The sequence below is a fragment of the Asterias rubens genome, chromosome 16 (assembly GCF_902459465.1).
Source record: "Asterias rubens chromosome 16, eAstRub1.3, whole genome shotgun sequence".
Lineage (NCBI taxonomy): Eukaryota > Metazoa > Echinodermata > Asteroidea > Forcipulatida > Asteriidae > Asterias > Asterias rubens.
The window spans coordinates 2,519,966-2,535,748 of record NC_047077.1 but is presented as its reverse complement, the minus strand read 5'-3'; the positions used below and the strand labels follow the sequence as shown (position 1 = coordinate 2,535,748).

The 15,783-nt window shown below is 38.6% G+C and overlaps 1 protein-coding gene across 1 annotated transcript in view; it reads left to right on the top strand.

Annotated features, from left to right (window-relative positions):
• The first annotated feature begins 5,342 nt into the window (after window positions 1-5,342).
• Window positions 5,343-15,783, top strand: part of LOC117301007 — a 31,213-nt gene continuing 20,772 nt past the window's right edge. The window contains exons 1-2 of the mRNA XM_033784886.1: window positions 5,343-6,297; window positions 15,265-15,493. Of these exons, the coding sequence (XP_033640777.1) occupies window positions 5,995-6,297; window positions 15,265-15,493 (532 nt within the window). The 5' untranslated portion in view covers window positions 5,343-5,994. The remainder of the gene's footprint in view (window positions 6,298-15,264; window positions 15,494-15,783) is intronic.

The window sequence follows — 15,783 nt, the reverse complement described above, 5'->3', positions numbered from 1 at the left end:
TTACCAGCCAAACTGCCATGTCACGTGTAAAATATGTGACTGGTATCCGGTGCTTATTTCTGCTTCAGCAGAAATTTATTAAGCAGTGTTTTCTGCTGAAGTAGGTCTATGAAATTGTGCCCTTTTGGGAAATAACCCAGGACCTTTTGGACTTTGTTGTATTCTTTGTTCTATCTGTTTTATTTTATTTTTGTATTCAATACCCAAGTACATGTATAACCTGTTCTTACCAGTGCACTGATAACCAACCATTTTATGTTTTATTTTATTTTAAACTTTGCTTTTTTAACTTAAAGGCGCTGGACACTATTGGTAATTACTCAAACTCAAAGTAATCATGATCATAAAACCTTAATGGAGAGATGTTGATAGTATGAAACATTGTGAGCAATGGCTCCCTGCTCTGAAATAATGCAATTTACGAGAAAGGGGTAACTTTTCACGCGAATAAAAAAACTACTTCATCTGAAGCATTTTATTATGCATCTGAAAGCACACAAAGTAATGCAACTTGGGTGTTTTTTTCTTTCATTATTCTCTTGCAACTTCGACAACCAATTGAGCTCTTTACAGGTTTGTTATTTTATGCAAACGTTGGGATACATCAAGAGAGAATACTGGTCTGTATATTCAGAACTTTCCCATGCTCTGTGAGAAAAAAACCCACAAAAAACAGGCACTTATTTGGAATAAGTTTAGTCTTAGATAGATGGCCCTTCACACGTTTTAGTTATTATTATAATTATTATTAAATTGTGGTGGATTTTGCATTATGCCTTATCCACATTCCATTTTTACTACTGCATGTTTCATATCATGGCAAAACTATATCCTACATGTGTTTACGGAATTATTTTTATATTGTTCTGAATTCAATGGAAGATGAATATCATCTGCAAGCTGCTGTATATAAATGTTTGTATTCGTATACCCAGGTTTTATTAAATAATTAGAGAATATATTGTATAGCAAATTGTTTGAATGTCTTTTTTTTATATTGAGTTTCAGTTTTAAAAATAGCCCAGAGTCAATTATCCATGATCCACGCGCAAAGAATTTTAAGTGAAGTTTGGAGATCAAGCAAGTGTGACAAGAGCCCTGTGTGTCTCCCCCCCCCCGCATATTATGGGAACCTGTGTACAAATTACTTCTGATAGCGCCCTCCTGTGAATCATCCTCCTACAGCCCATGTTAATTTCCAAATGGGGGACCGAATCTCCGGTGGACAGAAGGCAACCATTTTGGCGCGCTTATTTTGAAGCAATGCGGTATGCAACTATAAAACATGGCGTCCATCTTGTGAGCTTGATTTATTTTGTAAAATCTGCACTCCATTACTGACGATGCACTTTGGTTTCATTTTGAGATGGCACATGGTCATGGGCTATAGACATTTTCTATTTTTAATTTAACTGCACTTGTTGTCATAGACGGCCGATTGTTAGCAAAACATTCAATCGTGTTAACATACAAACATACTGAGGTTAATTCAACATTTTTGTAACCTTCAATGAAAAAATACATAACACGATTGGTTGCTTTGCTGTCAACAAATTCAACACTATTTTTTTAATATTTGTGATCATTTCCCAGAATCTAATTTGATATTATTTACGAGGTTTTACCAAACCTTGAACAAGTTTTGATTCGCATTTATGGCTTTCCATAATTTGAAAACTTGGTTTGGTAAAACCTCGTAAATAATATCAAATTAGATTCTGTGATTGACATTTTATTTATACTTGTTTCAGAGCGAAATTTGAAACATGACGTCATTGGACATCAAACTAAATCGTCAGTACAATCCAAAGAACTTTTGCGCCAAAGATAAGGTAAAATCCATTCCTGCCGTTTTGATTAAAAGTCTTAAAATTAAATTAATTATTGTGCAAAATAATTATTAGCATAAAACCTTACTTGGTATTAACGAGTAAAAGGGAGCTGTTGATAGTCAACATTATGAGAAACGGCTCCCTCTGAAGTGACGTAGTTTTCGAGAAAGAAGTAATTTTCCAGTAATTTGATTTCGAGACCTCGGATTTAGAATTTGAGGTCTCGAAATCAAGCAATGAAAGATTTCGAATTTGAGGTCTCGAAATCAAACACATGAAAGATTTAGAATTTGAAGTCTCGAAATCAAGTATCTGAAAGCACACAACTTTGTGTGATTAGGGTGTTTTTTCTTTCATTATTATCTCGCAACTCCGACGACCAGTTGAGCTCAAATTTTCACAGGTTTGTTATTTTATGCATATGTTGAGATACACCAACCGATAGTGTCCATACAGTGTCTTGGGCACGAAGGTGTTTGTGCTTTATTCACCCCTTGAACATAACATACTCGATGCACGACCGCGCGACAGTTACAATGCAGATATTTTTGTTCGGTTTCTCTGCACTCCTCTTTATTTTTGGTATTATTAAATTCCCTTAATTTCACGCGACATATAAAAATGCACAAAGGAATTTTCATTTTATTGGTCTGGATCAAATTATGTAGAACTTTGTCCTTCGGTCTTGCCTTTAACAGATTTCAGCATTGCCCAAAATTAAGACCTAACATTTGTAGCAGTACGGCACTGCGAATAAGATAGCATATACGAACAATATCAGCAAGTCTATGATTTAAAAACTCATCTTTCTGAATTTGCGTCTTTTCGATCCGATAACACAGGGAAATATTTCAGACAAAAGCAGGCATGATATTCTTCTGATTTGTTTGCCCTTGGGGAAAAAATCGGAACAAAATTGTGATTAAAGACACTGGACACTAAGGGTAACTGTCAAAGACCAGTCTTCTCACTTGCTGTATCTCAACATGCATAAAATAACAAACCTGTGAAAATTTTAGCTCAACTGGTCATCGAAAATGCGAGATAATAATGAAAGAAAAAAACACCCTTGTCACACGAAGTTGTGTACTTGTGTGCTTTCCTATGCTCGATTTCGAGACCTCAAATTCTAAATCTGAGGTATCGGAGTCAAATTCGTGGAAAATTATTTCTTTCTCGAAAACTACGTCACTTCAGAGGGAGCCGTTTCTCACAATGTTTTATACTATCAACAGCTCCCCATTCCTCGTAACCAAGTAGGTTTTTATGCTAATAACTATTTTGAGTAATTACCAATAGTGTCCACTGCCTTTAAACAGCCTGAACTGTACACTAGACCATCACGACGGGTGTATTGGTCAGTTCTTGTTCTCAATAAAATATTCCTACTTTTTTTTCTTCTTTCATTATTCTCTTGCACATTCAACGACAAATGCGCCCAAAATTCCACAGATTTGTTATGTTATTTATTTGTAAGGTTACACCAAGTGAGAATACCAAACGTGTCCAGTGCTTTTAAAGGCAGTGGACTGGACACTATTGGTAATTACTCAAAATAATTAGTAGCATAAAACCTTACTTGGTAATGAGTAATGGGGAGAGGTTGATAGTATAAAACATTGCGAGAAACGGCTCCCTCTGCATGAAGTGCCATAGTTTTCGAGAAAGAAGTAATTTTCCACGAATTTGATTTCGAGACCTCAGAACTAGATTTTGAGGTCTCGAAATCGAGCATCTGAAAGCACACAACTTCGTGCGACAAGGGTGTTTTTTCCTTTCATATTATCTCGCAACTTCGACGACCAATTGAGCTAAAATTTTCGCAGGTGTACTATTTTGTGCATATGTTGAGATACACTAAGTGAGAAGACTGGTCTTTGACAATTACCAAACGTGTCCAGTGCCTTTAAGTTAATCTCTACACCTGATATTACCCCGCGGGTATACGGTAAAACTAACGGCGTCCAAGCAATTTGAAACCGTCTCGATGTCCCAGTGTCCTTGATCTAGTCATTTGCTGTTATTTATCGTGTTTAATGATTCTGGGGAATTAGAGTTTCCTTCCATGATGTTTGTGTGTGTAAGTATCATTTCCAATATACCTTTCTATTGCAACGTCATCACAACCCAAATTCTTTTAGCCAACATTTTCACAGATACATATGTTGGGATGCACGAAGTGAGAATGACTGGTCTTTGACATTTTGTTTTGCTAACAAAATTTGTTTTGCTAACGAAACAGTTGCTTGCGGTGTATAAGCACTTTATGTAATCCACCACATGCATAAACTGACAAACCTGTAAAAGTTTGAGATCGATCGGCCATCTGGGTCATTAGAAAATAGTGAAAATCCGACTACACATTTCGTTTGTATGACATTGATGTCAACAAAATTGAATAAAACGCTCACTGAGCGATAAACTCCAAACGCGAAATTGGAGTGTTCATTTCCCATCAAATTTGACATTATTTTTTGACAGAAATATTTCAAGGGATCCTATATCATCATCATTATAGACCGTGTAAGTTTGATTTTAATCCGTGATCTTAGACGAGTTTATGTTCCTTTAAGCTTTAGCATTCGGCGCGAAGTTTGAAAAAACACGAGGTCAAGTTACACACTGTACACTGACAAAAAACGCACAAAGTCTTCACAGTTGGTGTATCTCAACATACGCATAAAAAACCTGTATGAATTTGAGCTCAATCGGTCGTCGAAGTTGCAAGATAACAATGAAAGAAAAAACACCCTTGTCGTACGAAGTTGTGTACTTTCAGATGCTTGATTTCGAGACCTCAAATTCTAAATCTGAGGTCTCGAAATCAAATTCGTGGAAAATTACTTCTTCCTCAAAAACTACATGTCACTTCAGAGGGAGTTGTTTCTCACAATGTTGTATACTATCAACCTCTCCCCATTACTTTTTACCAAGTAAGGTTTTATGCTAATAATTATTTTGAGTAATTACCAATAGTGTCCACTGCCTTTAACGATCATCATTCTACGCTTATGTGCACGAGCGTCAAATTTCTCTTCCAGCTGTGTACGCACAGAATGCCTTGGAGTACGCACGAGCACAAGCAAAAATTCGCCGATAACCCGTGAAATCCGTAAGCGCAGAATTATTCCTTGCTTCCGCAAGCGCCGATTCGTGCTTACTTTGCGTTATGAAATTCTACGCCGGGAATCAAAACGATAATTTCCGTCATTGATGTTTAAAAAGGAATTATTTTCTAACATAGAACCGTAGATTTCAATATCAGTATTGTATTTAGCCAGAAAAGGGGGGTTAGGGTTAAACGCAGAACGTTTTTCTTTGATTTTCCAATTCCCTCTTACAAAACAATAATAACCTATAGCGACCTATACTCCCACTTCTGCTGAGCCCCACCAGTCATCACTGCAACAGCTTCGTGCTACCCTAGACTTGATTCAAGTCCCGTTCTCGTTTGAGAGATCCCTAATCGCACCAACTAGCAAACACGCCGTACAGCAGTGCGCACTTGTGGTCTCGAGGCGTGCGGAACAGGTTGGGGAACGCAGAGCATCACAAAACTATAGTTTTCTGGCGTTGGCACGGGATTGGGACTTGAGTCAAGTCTAGTACTACCCCGTCCCCATTGCTTGAAACTCGATCCCGCATACAAGATCCACACGTTGGGTTTGGCTGATCTTCACCAACACGAGAGCTCCGATCCCCTGGCTCACTGAACGGTGTGCCGGGGGCGAACATCTTACATGTACGGGGGTGTCAGTTCATTCAACACGGTACTTCACACAGACCGGTTTGGTGTTAATCAAACCGTCCCTGCGTGGTGATAGATATATTTTGACGGGAAACTTTGATACTTCTTCTTCCTTACTACCGGTAGTACTGCTTCATAAGTGAAGATTACCGCACTACTTGTTGCCAATCCTGCGATATATGAGGTATATCTATCTATCTTTCAATAAGTACATCCCGCCAGATTGTTGTGGTTGTGCAAATGTGCTTAGGGATAAACCTTGTCAACGCTATTTCCTGAACTGTGAGCTTTGTTTCATCTTTCAATAAGCACATCACTCCAGAGGAGTATTGGCGTACTTGGGTGCAAATGTGCTTGATGTGGAAGTAAACCTTTCCAACGCTATTTCGGACTGTTTTGTTTCATCAAGTGGCTATGAATGGGTGTGATGCTGCAAGGAATGTCGGCAAACAAGACATGGACTATCGTGTGGATAACACTACCAGAAACGGGGAATTAACAGCATCTGATTTGGCCAATCAACTCCTCGAGGAACGAGCCTTACACCGTTGCAGTTGCGAATCGGCAAAGACAGAAACCCCGTATCGGAGTTCGCTGTCCACCACCGATGGAGACGTCTCGCTGATGGGTGAAGTGCGACCCGGGGACGGCATGGGTGGGCGGACCAGACACGAGCCTGAGGAAACGTCCACGGAGTCTGGGGAGACAGCTGAGTTGGTGAGTGACATTTCTAAATCACCCCCTTATGTCAGAAGCTTGAGTGACTCGTCATAGGAAATCGATAAACTCTAGCTAAATCCTCCTCCGCAGTTCGGAGGGAGAATTGTTTGTAAGGTCAGACTGTGCTAAGTCCTGGGGTGGATTTCACAAAGGCCCGAACTTAGGACTAGTCCAAGGCAATGATAAGAGATAGGACCAGTCCTAAGTTAGGATGAGTTACTGGTCCTAACTTAGGACCAGTCCTATCTCTTAGCATTGCCTAAGAGTTCGGACTATCTTTGTGAAATCCACCCCATGCTATTCCAACTGTATACCATAACCAATATGAGAAATGGTGTCACGTCCCCTCCCTTACAAGGCTCTCAAACCATGGAGGTAGAACTATACATCGGTGTATTTTTATGGGTATAAATATGAATATTAATGTTCTTTATCCCCGATGCAAATTTCCTTCTATAAGTCGTTGCGGTACCCGCTGCCAAAACATAGGATTCGAACTGCCTCTAGCTACCGGGCAATCTCGGTAGTCTAGTTGGTAAGACACTGCTCTAGAATTGCAAGGGTCGTGGGTTTGAATCCCACCCGAGTTATATGCCTGTGATTTGGGAAAGTATTGAGTCTACAGTGCTAACACACATTGGTGTATTATTATGGATAAGGCCAAAATGAATATGACTCTTAAACTTAAGGCTAGTTCTATGTTAGATCAAGGACGAGTGAACTCGTCCTATCTGGGCCTAACTGCGTCTTATATACGACCAGTCTTAACTCTTTGTGAAATCCACCCCAGCCACATAATTTTGCACTCATCTTTTTTAGGAATGTTTCATTTGTAGTTTATTTCATAAAACGAAAACAAAAAAGTGGTGGCGGGATACGGACATTTACTTCATGACCGATATCTGGAAAGATTGCTCCCATAAGGCTCCCATTTTTAAACCATTTTCTGTTCTCTTGTGCAGAACAACCCCCCCCCCCACCCCACTCCCCTCAAAAGCATTCCTAAGATAACCACAACACAATGAAGATACAATAGAAGGTGGGTAGACTATGCCATATATCGAGCACATAATGTTAAACCTCACTCCATGTTTAAAGACACTGGACACGATCGGTAATTGTAAAAGACCAATCTCCTCACTTGGTGCATCTCAACATATGCATAAGATAACAAACCTGTGAAAATTTGGGCTCAATTGGTCGTCGAAGTTGCGAGAAAATGATGAAAGAAAAAAAGCCTTGTCGGGCGACTTTGTGTGCTTTCAGATAGAAATAAAATATGGTAATTACTCAAAACAATTACTCAAAATAATATTATCATAAAACCTTTCTTGATTACGAGTAATGGGGAGAGGTTGATACTCTAAAACATTCGGAGAAACGGCTCCCTCTGAAGTGACGTAGTTTTCGAGAAAGAAGTAATTTTCCATGAATTTGATTTCGAGACCTCAGATTTAGAATTTGAGGTATCGCAATCAAGCATCTAAGCACACAACTTCGTGTGACAAGGGTGGTCAATCATTATTATCTCGCAACTTTGACGACCGATTGAGTTCAAATTTTCACAGGTTAGTTATTTTATGCATATGTTGAGAAACACCAAACGAGAACTCTGGACACTTATGGTAATTGTCAAAGACTAGTCTTAACCGTTGGTGTATCTCAACATAATATGCATAAAATAACAAACCTGTGAAAATTTGAGCTCAATCGGTGTTCGAAGTTGCGAGATATTAATGAAAAAAAAAAAAAAAAACGTTGTCGCACGAAGTTGTGTGCTTCCAGATGCTTGATGGAAAATTACTTCTTTCTCGAAAACTACGTCATTTCAGAGGAAACGGTTTCTCACAATGTTTCATACTATCAACCTCTCCCATTACTCGTAATCAAGGAAGGTTTTATGATAATAATTGTTTTGAGTAATTACCAATAGTGTCCACTGCCTTTAAAGGCATATGAAAGCACACACACTTATTATTTATGCAACAATGGTGTTTTTTTTTCTTGCATTATTCTCTTACAGTTTCAATGACTAATTGAGTATTATAAACAAACCACAGATTTGTTAATCTGTGCATATGCTAAGATACACCCAGTGAGAACACTGGTCTTCGACAATTACTGAATGTGTCCAGTGCCTTTAAGCATGCAATTGGGCCATGGAAGGTCCCGAGACTTGCACGGTCTATAAGTGGTGATGAATTAGATTTCAATTTATATCGTCAAATCTCAGTAGTTGTCTTCTTTATGTGGGAGTCCTTGGACTCAAATTCAGACCTTTTTTTATTTAAGTTAAAGGCACTGGGGTAGATTTCTCAAAGAGTTAAGACTAGTCTTATCTCGAGTCAAGACTAGTCTTATCTCGAGTCAAGACGAGTCACTCGTCCTAACTTAGGACTAGCCCCACATAATAATGCATATATTGTACAACCGATCACTCTAAAATGTAAAAGAGTGAAAAACACCACTCTTTACCTTTCGAGTTGTCCCTCATATGGCTCTTAAAAAAGGAGCGGTGGTTATTTCACTCTTTTAGAGGGGTTTCACTCCAGAACAGAGTGAAAAATCACTCAACAAAGATTCAAACTTCAATCTAAAAGAGTGGAAGACCACTCAAAAAAGAGTTGTCCCTCATATGGCTCTTCAAAAAGTGCCTTTTCACTCCTTTGCATTTAGAGAGCTCAATTGGTTGTCGAAGTTGCAAGAGAATAATGAAAGAAAAGCCCTTGTTGTACAATTTTGGGTGCTTTCAGAAGCCCCCAAAAGGCTTTAGGCCTGAAGTCTTGCAATATTTGAGCAATTCTTTCTCAAAAACTACTTTACTTCAATGGGAGCCGTTTCTTGCGTTGTTTTATACTATTAACAGCTCTCCATTGCTTGTTACAAAGTTGGCCTTTGTGCTAACAATATATTTCGAGTAATTACCAATAGTGTCCAGTGCCTTTAAAGATAACCTCCATTTTCCAATTGCGGGGGAAGATCCACTGCTGCTGTGACATTTAAGTTCCCGCTAAGATCATGCTGTGATGGCTCATTATTGTCAAGGATAAACAAACACTTCTCGTGACACAAAACACACACATAATACGCATGACTTGATCACACAGTATGTAACAAGTCATGGATCAAATGTTCCAACGAGTCAACAAGTGTTTTGTTCAATTGCTGTTAAATTGGTTTTGGAGAGTTAATAAAGGGAAGGTACACGTTTGGTACTTACCTCAAAACAAAATTTTAACTTAAAAACTGACTTGGTAAAGAGCATTAGGGAGCTGTTGATAGTATAAAACATTGTGGGAAATGACTCCCTCTGAAGTAACTTAGTTTATGAGAAAGAAGTAAACTTTTGTAGGACAAAAAACACAATGTCCACAGATTTACACTAAACTTACACAGTTTGAAGATATCATAGTAGAAAGCTTCCCTGAAAATATTACGTGCTTAGGTGCTGTAGTTTTTGGGAAATGAGTAAAACAATGTCATGAAAATAATTTTCGTCCCATGAGACGATAATTATTTTAATCATTTACAAACGTATTTTCATGACATTGTTTTACTCATTTCTCAAAAACTACAGCACCCCAGTAGGTAAAATTTGAAGGGAAGCTTTCCACTTTAATATTTTCAAACCCTGCAAGTTTAATGTAGATCTACAGACATTTTGAAAAGGTACCCAAATCCTTTAAACTTAATATCAACACTGTCATTGTGCTTTCACTGTACAATCCGTAGGGAATCCTCAACTATAGGAGCTCCCATGCCTCTTTACTCGAAATCCAAATATAGTTTTATTGGGTCTGGATGTCTTTGTTTTGTTCCTTTAATTTATTTTTATTTTTAAGTAACAGGTTCCAAAATTGCCTATACTTTAATAAGTGGCACTTTCCTAGTTCCCGGTTCACATGTAAAAGTTCACGGGTAACGGAATTTATTACACTGAAAACGGGGCGCGCGTGAACGTTTGCAAAAGGCCATTATACCGTTTGACTACGGTATGCAGTTTGTTTCGAGAAAACGGGGATCAACCAGTAAACCTATTTATTATTTCAAGAACAGAACATTGTTTTTACTGGAAGAGGGTGTCATGCCCTATGCATGTATTGTGTTGGTCTCACCTAAATCCCTTATAGGCATGTTGTGCTGAATCCTTGAGGGTTATTCCGGAAGGGTTTTGGGGGCTTTGGCCCGTGGCCTATTATATCAAGAATTTGCCAAGCACATGGACCTATATTTCACCAATCACGACCCTAAAGCTGTTTAGCAGTAAATTCTGCTTGGCAGAATCCTTTGCTTAGCAAGAAATGGGTGGGGTACCAGTCACACCAATGGTAAATGAACGGTATTTTGGCTGTTAACCTAATTTTGCTAAGCTTGAGTTTCTGTGCTTTACGCAATTGTGACGCTTTTTTAGCCAAACTCGCCCTGTTTGAAAACTACGTCACTTCAGAGGGAGCTGTTTCTCACAATGTTTTTTCAACCTCTCCCCATTACTCGTAATCAAGGAAGGTTTTATGATAATAACTATTTTGAGTAACTACCAATAGTGTCCACTACCTTTAAATCCTATATATACTTTTAACATATTGCCATTAATTTTAACAGAGGTAATTCAAACAACCTTCCCTTTAATGAGTATTGGTTTGTTCTAGGACTGGGTTCACTGACCTCCCAGTACAGCGCTGACATTTGAAATCAAGTCTATTATCCACACTGAAACAATAGGGTCAATTGAACTGTTTCAAGCCACCCCCGGTTTCTTTATTCTCGGCTGTTTTCCCAGCTTAACAATTTCTAGATCATCAGTTAATTTATGCTATAAAACTGTTATCATCGTCTCCGGAAAGAAAATAAAAAATAAAAGAAGGGAATTTTAACTCGGCAATCAAGACAAAGAATTAATACCCAATTCGTGACTTTCCCGCGTTTTTCCTAGGTCTAGATTCCCTCCAGCGCCGGGTGTCTTGTTTCAACAAGAACAGAGAGGAGATTCTAAAACTGAGTCCCCGGAACTGAAAAGCTTTGCCTTTAGACCATTACTCACATTTCAAAATCCCTTTCATGGCATATATTTGGGATGGCAGGACATGTAAGTCACCTAGGGCTATAAACCCTATATCTCCTGTACTTGGCAAGGCCCAGTACGCAAGGCAGAATTCCTAATGGCGGGTTTTGAAGGCAGAGTGATCGATTAAGGACCATGTCGACTTACTGTTCTGTTTAATTGGCATATTTTCTTGAGCTGGTGTCCCAGGGATTTAAGTCCCCTGGAGATTCTGTCCTCCTTATGTGAAATTAGCATGGACTTGATGAGGAGGGGTCAAAAGAGGGCGCTAGCAGAAGAAGTTTGTACACAGTTCGCTGTATGGGGGACACTGACCAGTGACACGGACACTTCTGCCCCACTGGGATGGGGGCGACGTAACCCCCAAATCGCCCCGTACCTCCATTTGAAATCTGAATTTTTGAGAATACAAATTACTTAGTAAAATTTTACAATTAAATTTCAGTTGCCTTTATGAGATGAATTCATTGATTTTTTTATATGTTTTCCCAATAATTATATTTAATATGATCTTACACTCACGACAGATCATTATGTAACGAATGGCGTGAAATAACAAGGGGAGAGCGCTGAAGTATAGGCTTGACTGGGAGAAATGTAAACGGAAACTTGGTCAGATAAGTTTGGGAGTGATAACATAACGTATACCTTCCCTTTATTCTTAAAGACAGTGGACACTATTGGTAATTACTCAAAATAATTATTAGCATCAAACCTACCTTGGTAACTAGTAATGAGGAGAGGTTGATAGTATAAAACATTGTGAGAAACGGCTGCCTCTGAAGTGGATTAGTTTTCGAAAAAGAAGTACTTTTCCACAAATTTGATTTCGAGACCTCAAGTTTAGAATTTGAGGTCTCGAAATCAAGCATCTAAAAGCACACAACTTCGTGTTACAGGGGTGTTTTTTCTTTCATAGTTATCTCGTAACTCCGACGACCAATCGAGCTCAAATTTTCACGGGTTTGTTGTTTTATGCATATGTTGATATACACAAAGTGCGAAGACTGGTCTTTGACAATTACCAATAGTGTCCAGTGTCTTTAACACGTTAAAGGATTTGGGCACTTTTTGTAACACAAACACAATGTCCACTGACTTACTTTACTTAAACCGTTTCAAGATAATGATAGAAATATTTAAAGGGAGGCTTTCTGCCATCATTATCTTCAAATTGTGTGAGTTTACTGTAAATCTGTGGACATTGTGTTATGTGTCTTACAAAAAGTATGTACATGTACCTAGAACATTGTCAAAGTGTAGTTTTTATGGTTCGTCAGCATCGGCCACAATTTGGTTACCATTGCGTTCAGAGCCATGCGTTAGTTTAGTCTAACTCTGACCTTGGATCCCAAAATGACTGGGATTCTAAAAACAAAATATTTATAGAAAGTCACCCTCATTTCTTTTTACTCATTCTAACTGATAAGACTCTGGAAACGGGTCACCTGGAAATGCATCTAATCCTACAGTCAAAATGGCCGCTCGCTTGAATGGGCCCAGCTGCGTACTCGCCCACACATTCATGCAGCACCTACTTTATCTTTCTCCACCAGGTTCTTCTTCCTTGGTACATTTCCGATTTGTAAGTTGTACACATAGGTTCGAGAACCTTATCACACGGGACTTCTTTAAGGGTTTGTCTTAAAGGGTGTGTATATCTCTCTGAATGCAAAAGAGTGAAAAAGCACTCTTTGAAGAGCCATATGAGGGACAACTCTTTTTCGAGTGTTCTTCCACTCTTTTAGATTTAAGTTTGCATCTTTTTGAGTGATTTGTCATCTGTCCTGGAGTGAAACCCCTCTAAAAGAGTGAAAGTAGGACAACAATTAGGTTAGGGTGAAGCAGAGGCTTTTGTGCCTGTCCATAGGTTAAGGCACACAAGCCTCTGCTTCACCCATAACCTAATTGTTGTCCTACTTTAAAAGCTTCCTAATATATAACTATCTAAATCTTTGTAAACTTTCATATCCTAAGATACTAAGTAATAATGTAAACTACTCATAATTTGAATATGACCACCACTCTTTTTAAAGAGCCACTTGAGGGACAACTCGAAAGGTAAAGAGTGGTGTTTTTCATTCTTTTACATGTGTTTGTTAAAGCCATTGGACCCTTTCGGTAAACAGTATTGTCCAAGGCCCACACTTCGTGTACCACAACTTCTATATAAAATAACAAACCTGTGAAAATGTAGGCTCAATCGGTCATCGGAGTCGGGAGAAAATAACGGGAAAACCCACCATTGTTTCCGCGCGTTTCGCCGTGTCATGACATGTGTTTAAAATAAATCCGTAATTCTCGTTAACGCGAATTGATATCGTTTTGCTGTTTTCTCAAAAAGTAAAGCATTTCATGGAATAATATTTCAAGAGAAGTCTTTCACCACTACCTTCTGTAAACCCTGTAAGTTATTTGTAAATCTGTGAACTTTTTGTTTTTTTTCTGAACCGAAAGGGTCCAATGGCTTTAATACTCTGAAATTAATGCCAATCAAAAAACTCATTTTGGTTAGAAGCACACTCAGCAGCCTTGGATAGTAAGTGCATTTTGAGAAACTTTTTCTCAACGAAGTACTGCGGTTATGGAAAAAGATCTCGCTTTTTATCCCAAACATTTTAATACGAGAAGCGATACTGACTGTAACGCTTCTCAAATTGTGCATTCCGATTGCAGATTATTATTCCTGCGTGGACATACTACATATTTTCGGCAATGTCTCGCTACCACCGTGTGGTATGAATGTGTCTTTTGTATCTCTGGCCACGGCGTTCGCAAACTGACAATAAACCCTTGAAAATCTGTAAACGATCCCTGTAGGGTCTATGAATCGTTTTTCATATTGGAATGTTTTTGGGTGATAATATTTATAGGCGGTTAATTACGACGGTAAAAAATAACTAATTAAAAAAGGTAAATGGCTTAACTAGAGAGCTAAAAACGGAGCTTGTTTCAAAGAAATGCAAACGAAAAGGCAGTTTTAATATGCCAGACGAGCCCCAAAACAAATGAAGAATGTTACCTAAGTTTCGGTAACGTCTAATTGGAGCGTTCAAACAAAACAATGTCCACACGGGAGTGATCAAATTCTGATGCGCCATAACATGTCCAGTTAGTCTTTCAGTCAATGTAGTTTTTCATTAGATAATGTTCCAACAGCTGTCTTTATAGTGATATCGACCAGGTGGGGTGATTGTTTGAGTTTACAGTGATTACTAATTACTCAGCTGCGACTGGTTTTACGTCTATGTTATTAATTTCGCGCCCTCTTCTAGAAATGTCTTTGATGAATGTCCACCTCTGCATTTTTACTGATGATGTGTCGTTTGAAAGGCATTGAACACTATTGGTACTTTTCAAAGACCAATATTCTCACCTGGTGTATCCTAAAATGTGCATAAAATAGCAAAGATGTGATGATATAATGGGCTCATTTTTGGTCATCGAAGTTGCAAGACAATAAGGGAAGGAAAAACACCATTGTTGCACAAATGTGTGTGCTTTCAGATGCATAATAAAAGGCTTTAAAGGCAAGGGACGCCATTGGTAATTGTCAAAGACCAGTCTTCTCACTTGGCGTATCCCAACATAACCATCAAAATAACAAGCCTGTGGACATTTTGGCTCAATTGCTCGTCGAAGTTGCGAGAGCGTAATGGAAGAAAAAAACACCTTTAATTCTCGAAATCAAAATAATTGAAATATTTTAGAGAGAAATAAGTTCTGTCTCAAAAACTACGCCGTTACCTCAAAGGGAGCCGTTTCTCACAATGTGTTATACTATCAACGTCTCTCTATGCTCGTCATCAAGTAAGTTTTCATGGCAATACTTATTTTGAGTAAGTACCAATAGTGTCCACTGCCTTTTACTCAATGTGTCCTTTTTACTTTTCTTTTGGCAGAGTCCGCACTACCACGTGAAATGCTCCTTCAGTGACACAGTGGTGACCTTCGTACAGGAACCAATGTCCAATGGCAAGGGAAGCTTCCTCGCCCTGCCGATCTCAAAATGTTGGAGGACGGTTCACAAGGAAGATAAACCAGCAGGAAGGTGCATTGCCAGGGCAATTGTTGTCATGGTAACACTTCTTCTAGTTGGGGTTGGATGCTTTCTTGCTGGCTATTTCACAGGTTGGTATAATTTGGTAGACTTTAATTAGATTTATGCTTTTGCGGAAAGCCGTTACTGTGAAATTTGTTGAGTTGGGTGTATTTTAAGCGTGTTGTCTTGAATTTTAACGACACAGCCAAAGTAAAAAAAAAATAAAAAAAACGGAGGCTGGTCATAAAATGTAGTGTATGGATGAAACAGAACAAAATGTTATACCTGTCACACGATGCAACTTGGAGGCATCAGGACCACTTTGGTAGCACATGGAAATGTTAATGAAGTCTCCTCTTATCTAGTTGACTGTAAATTG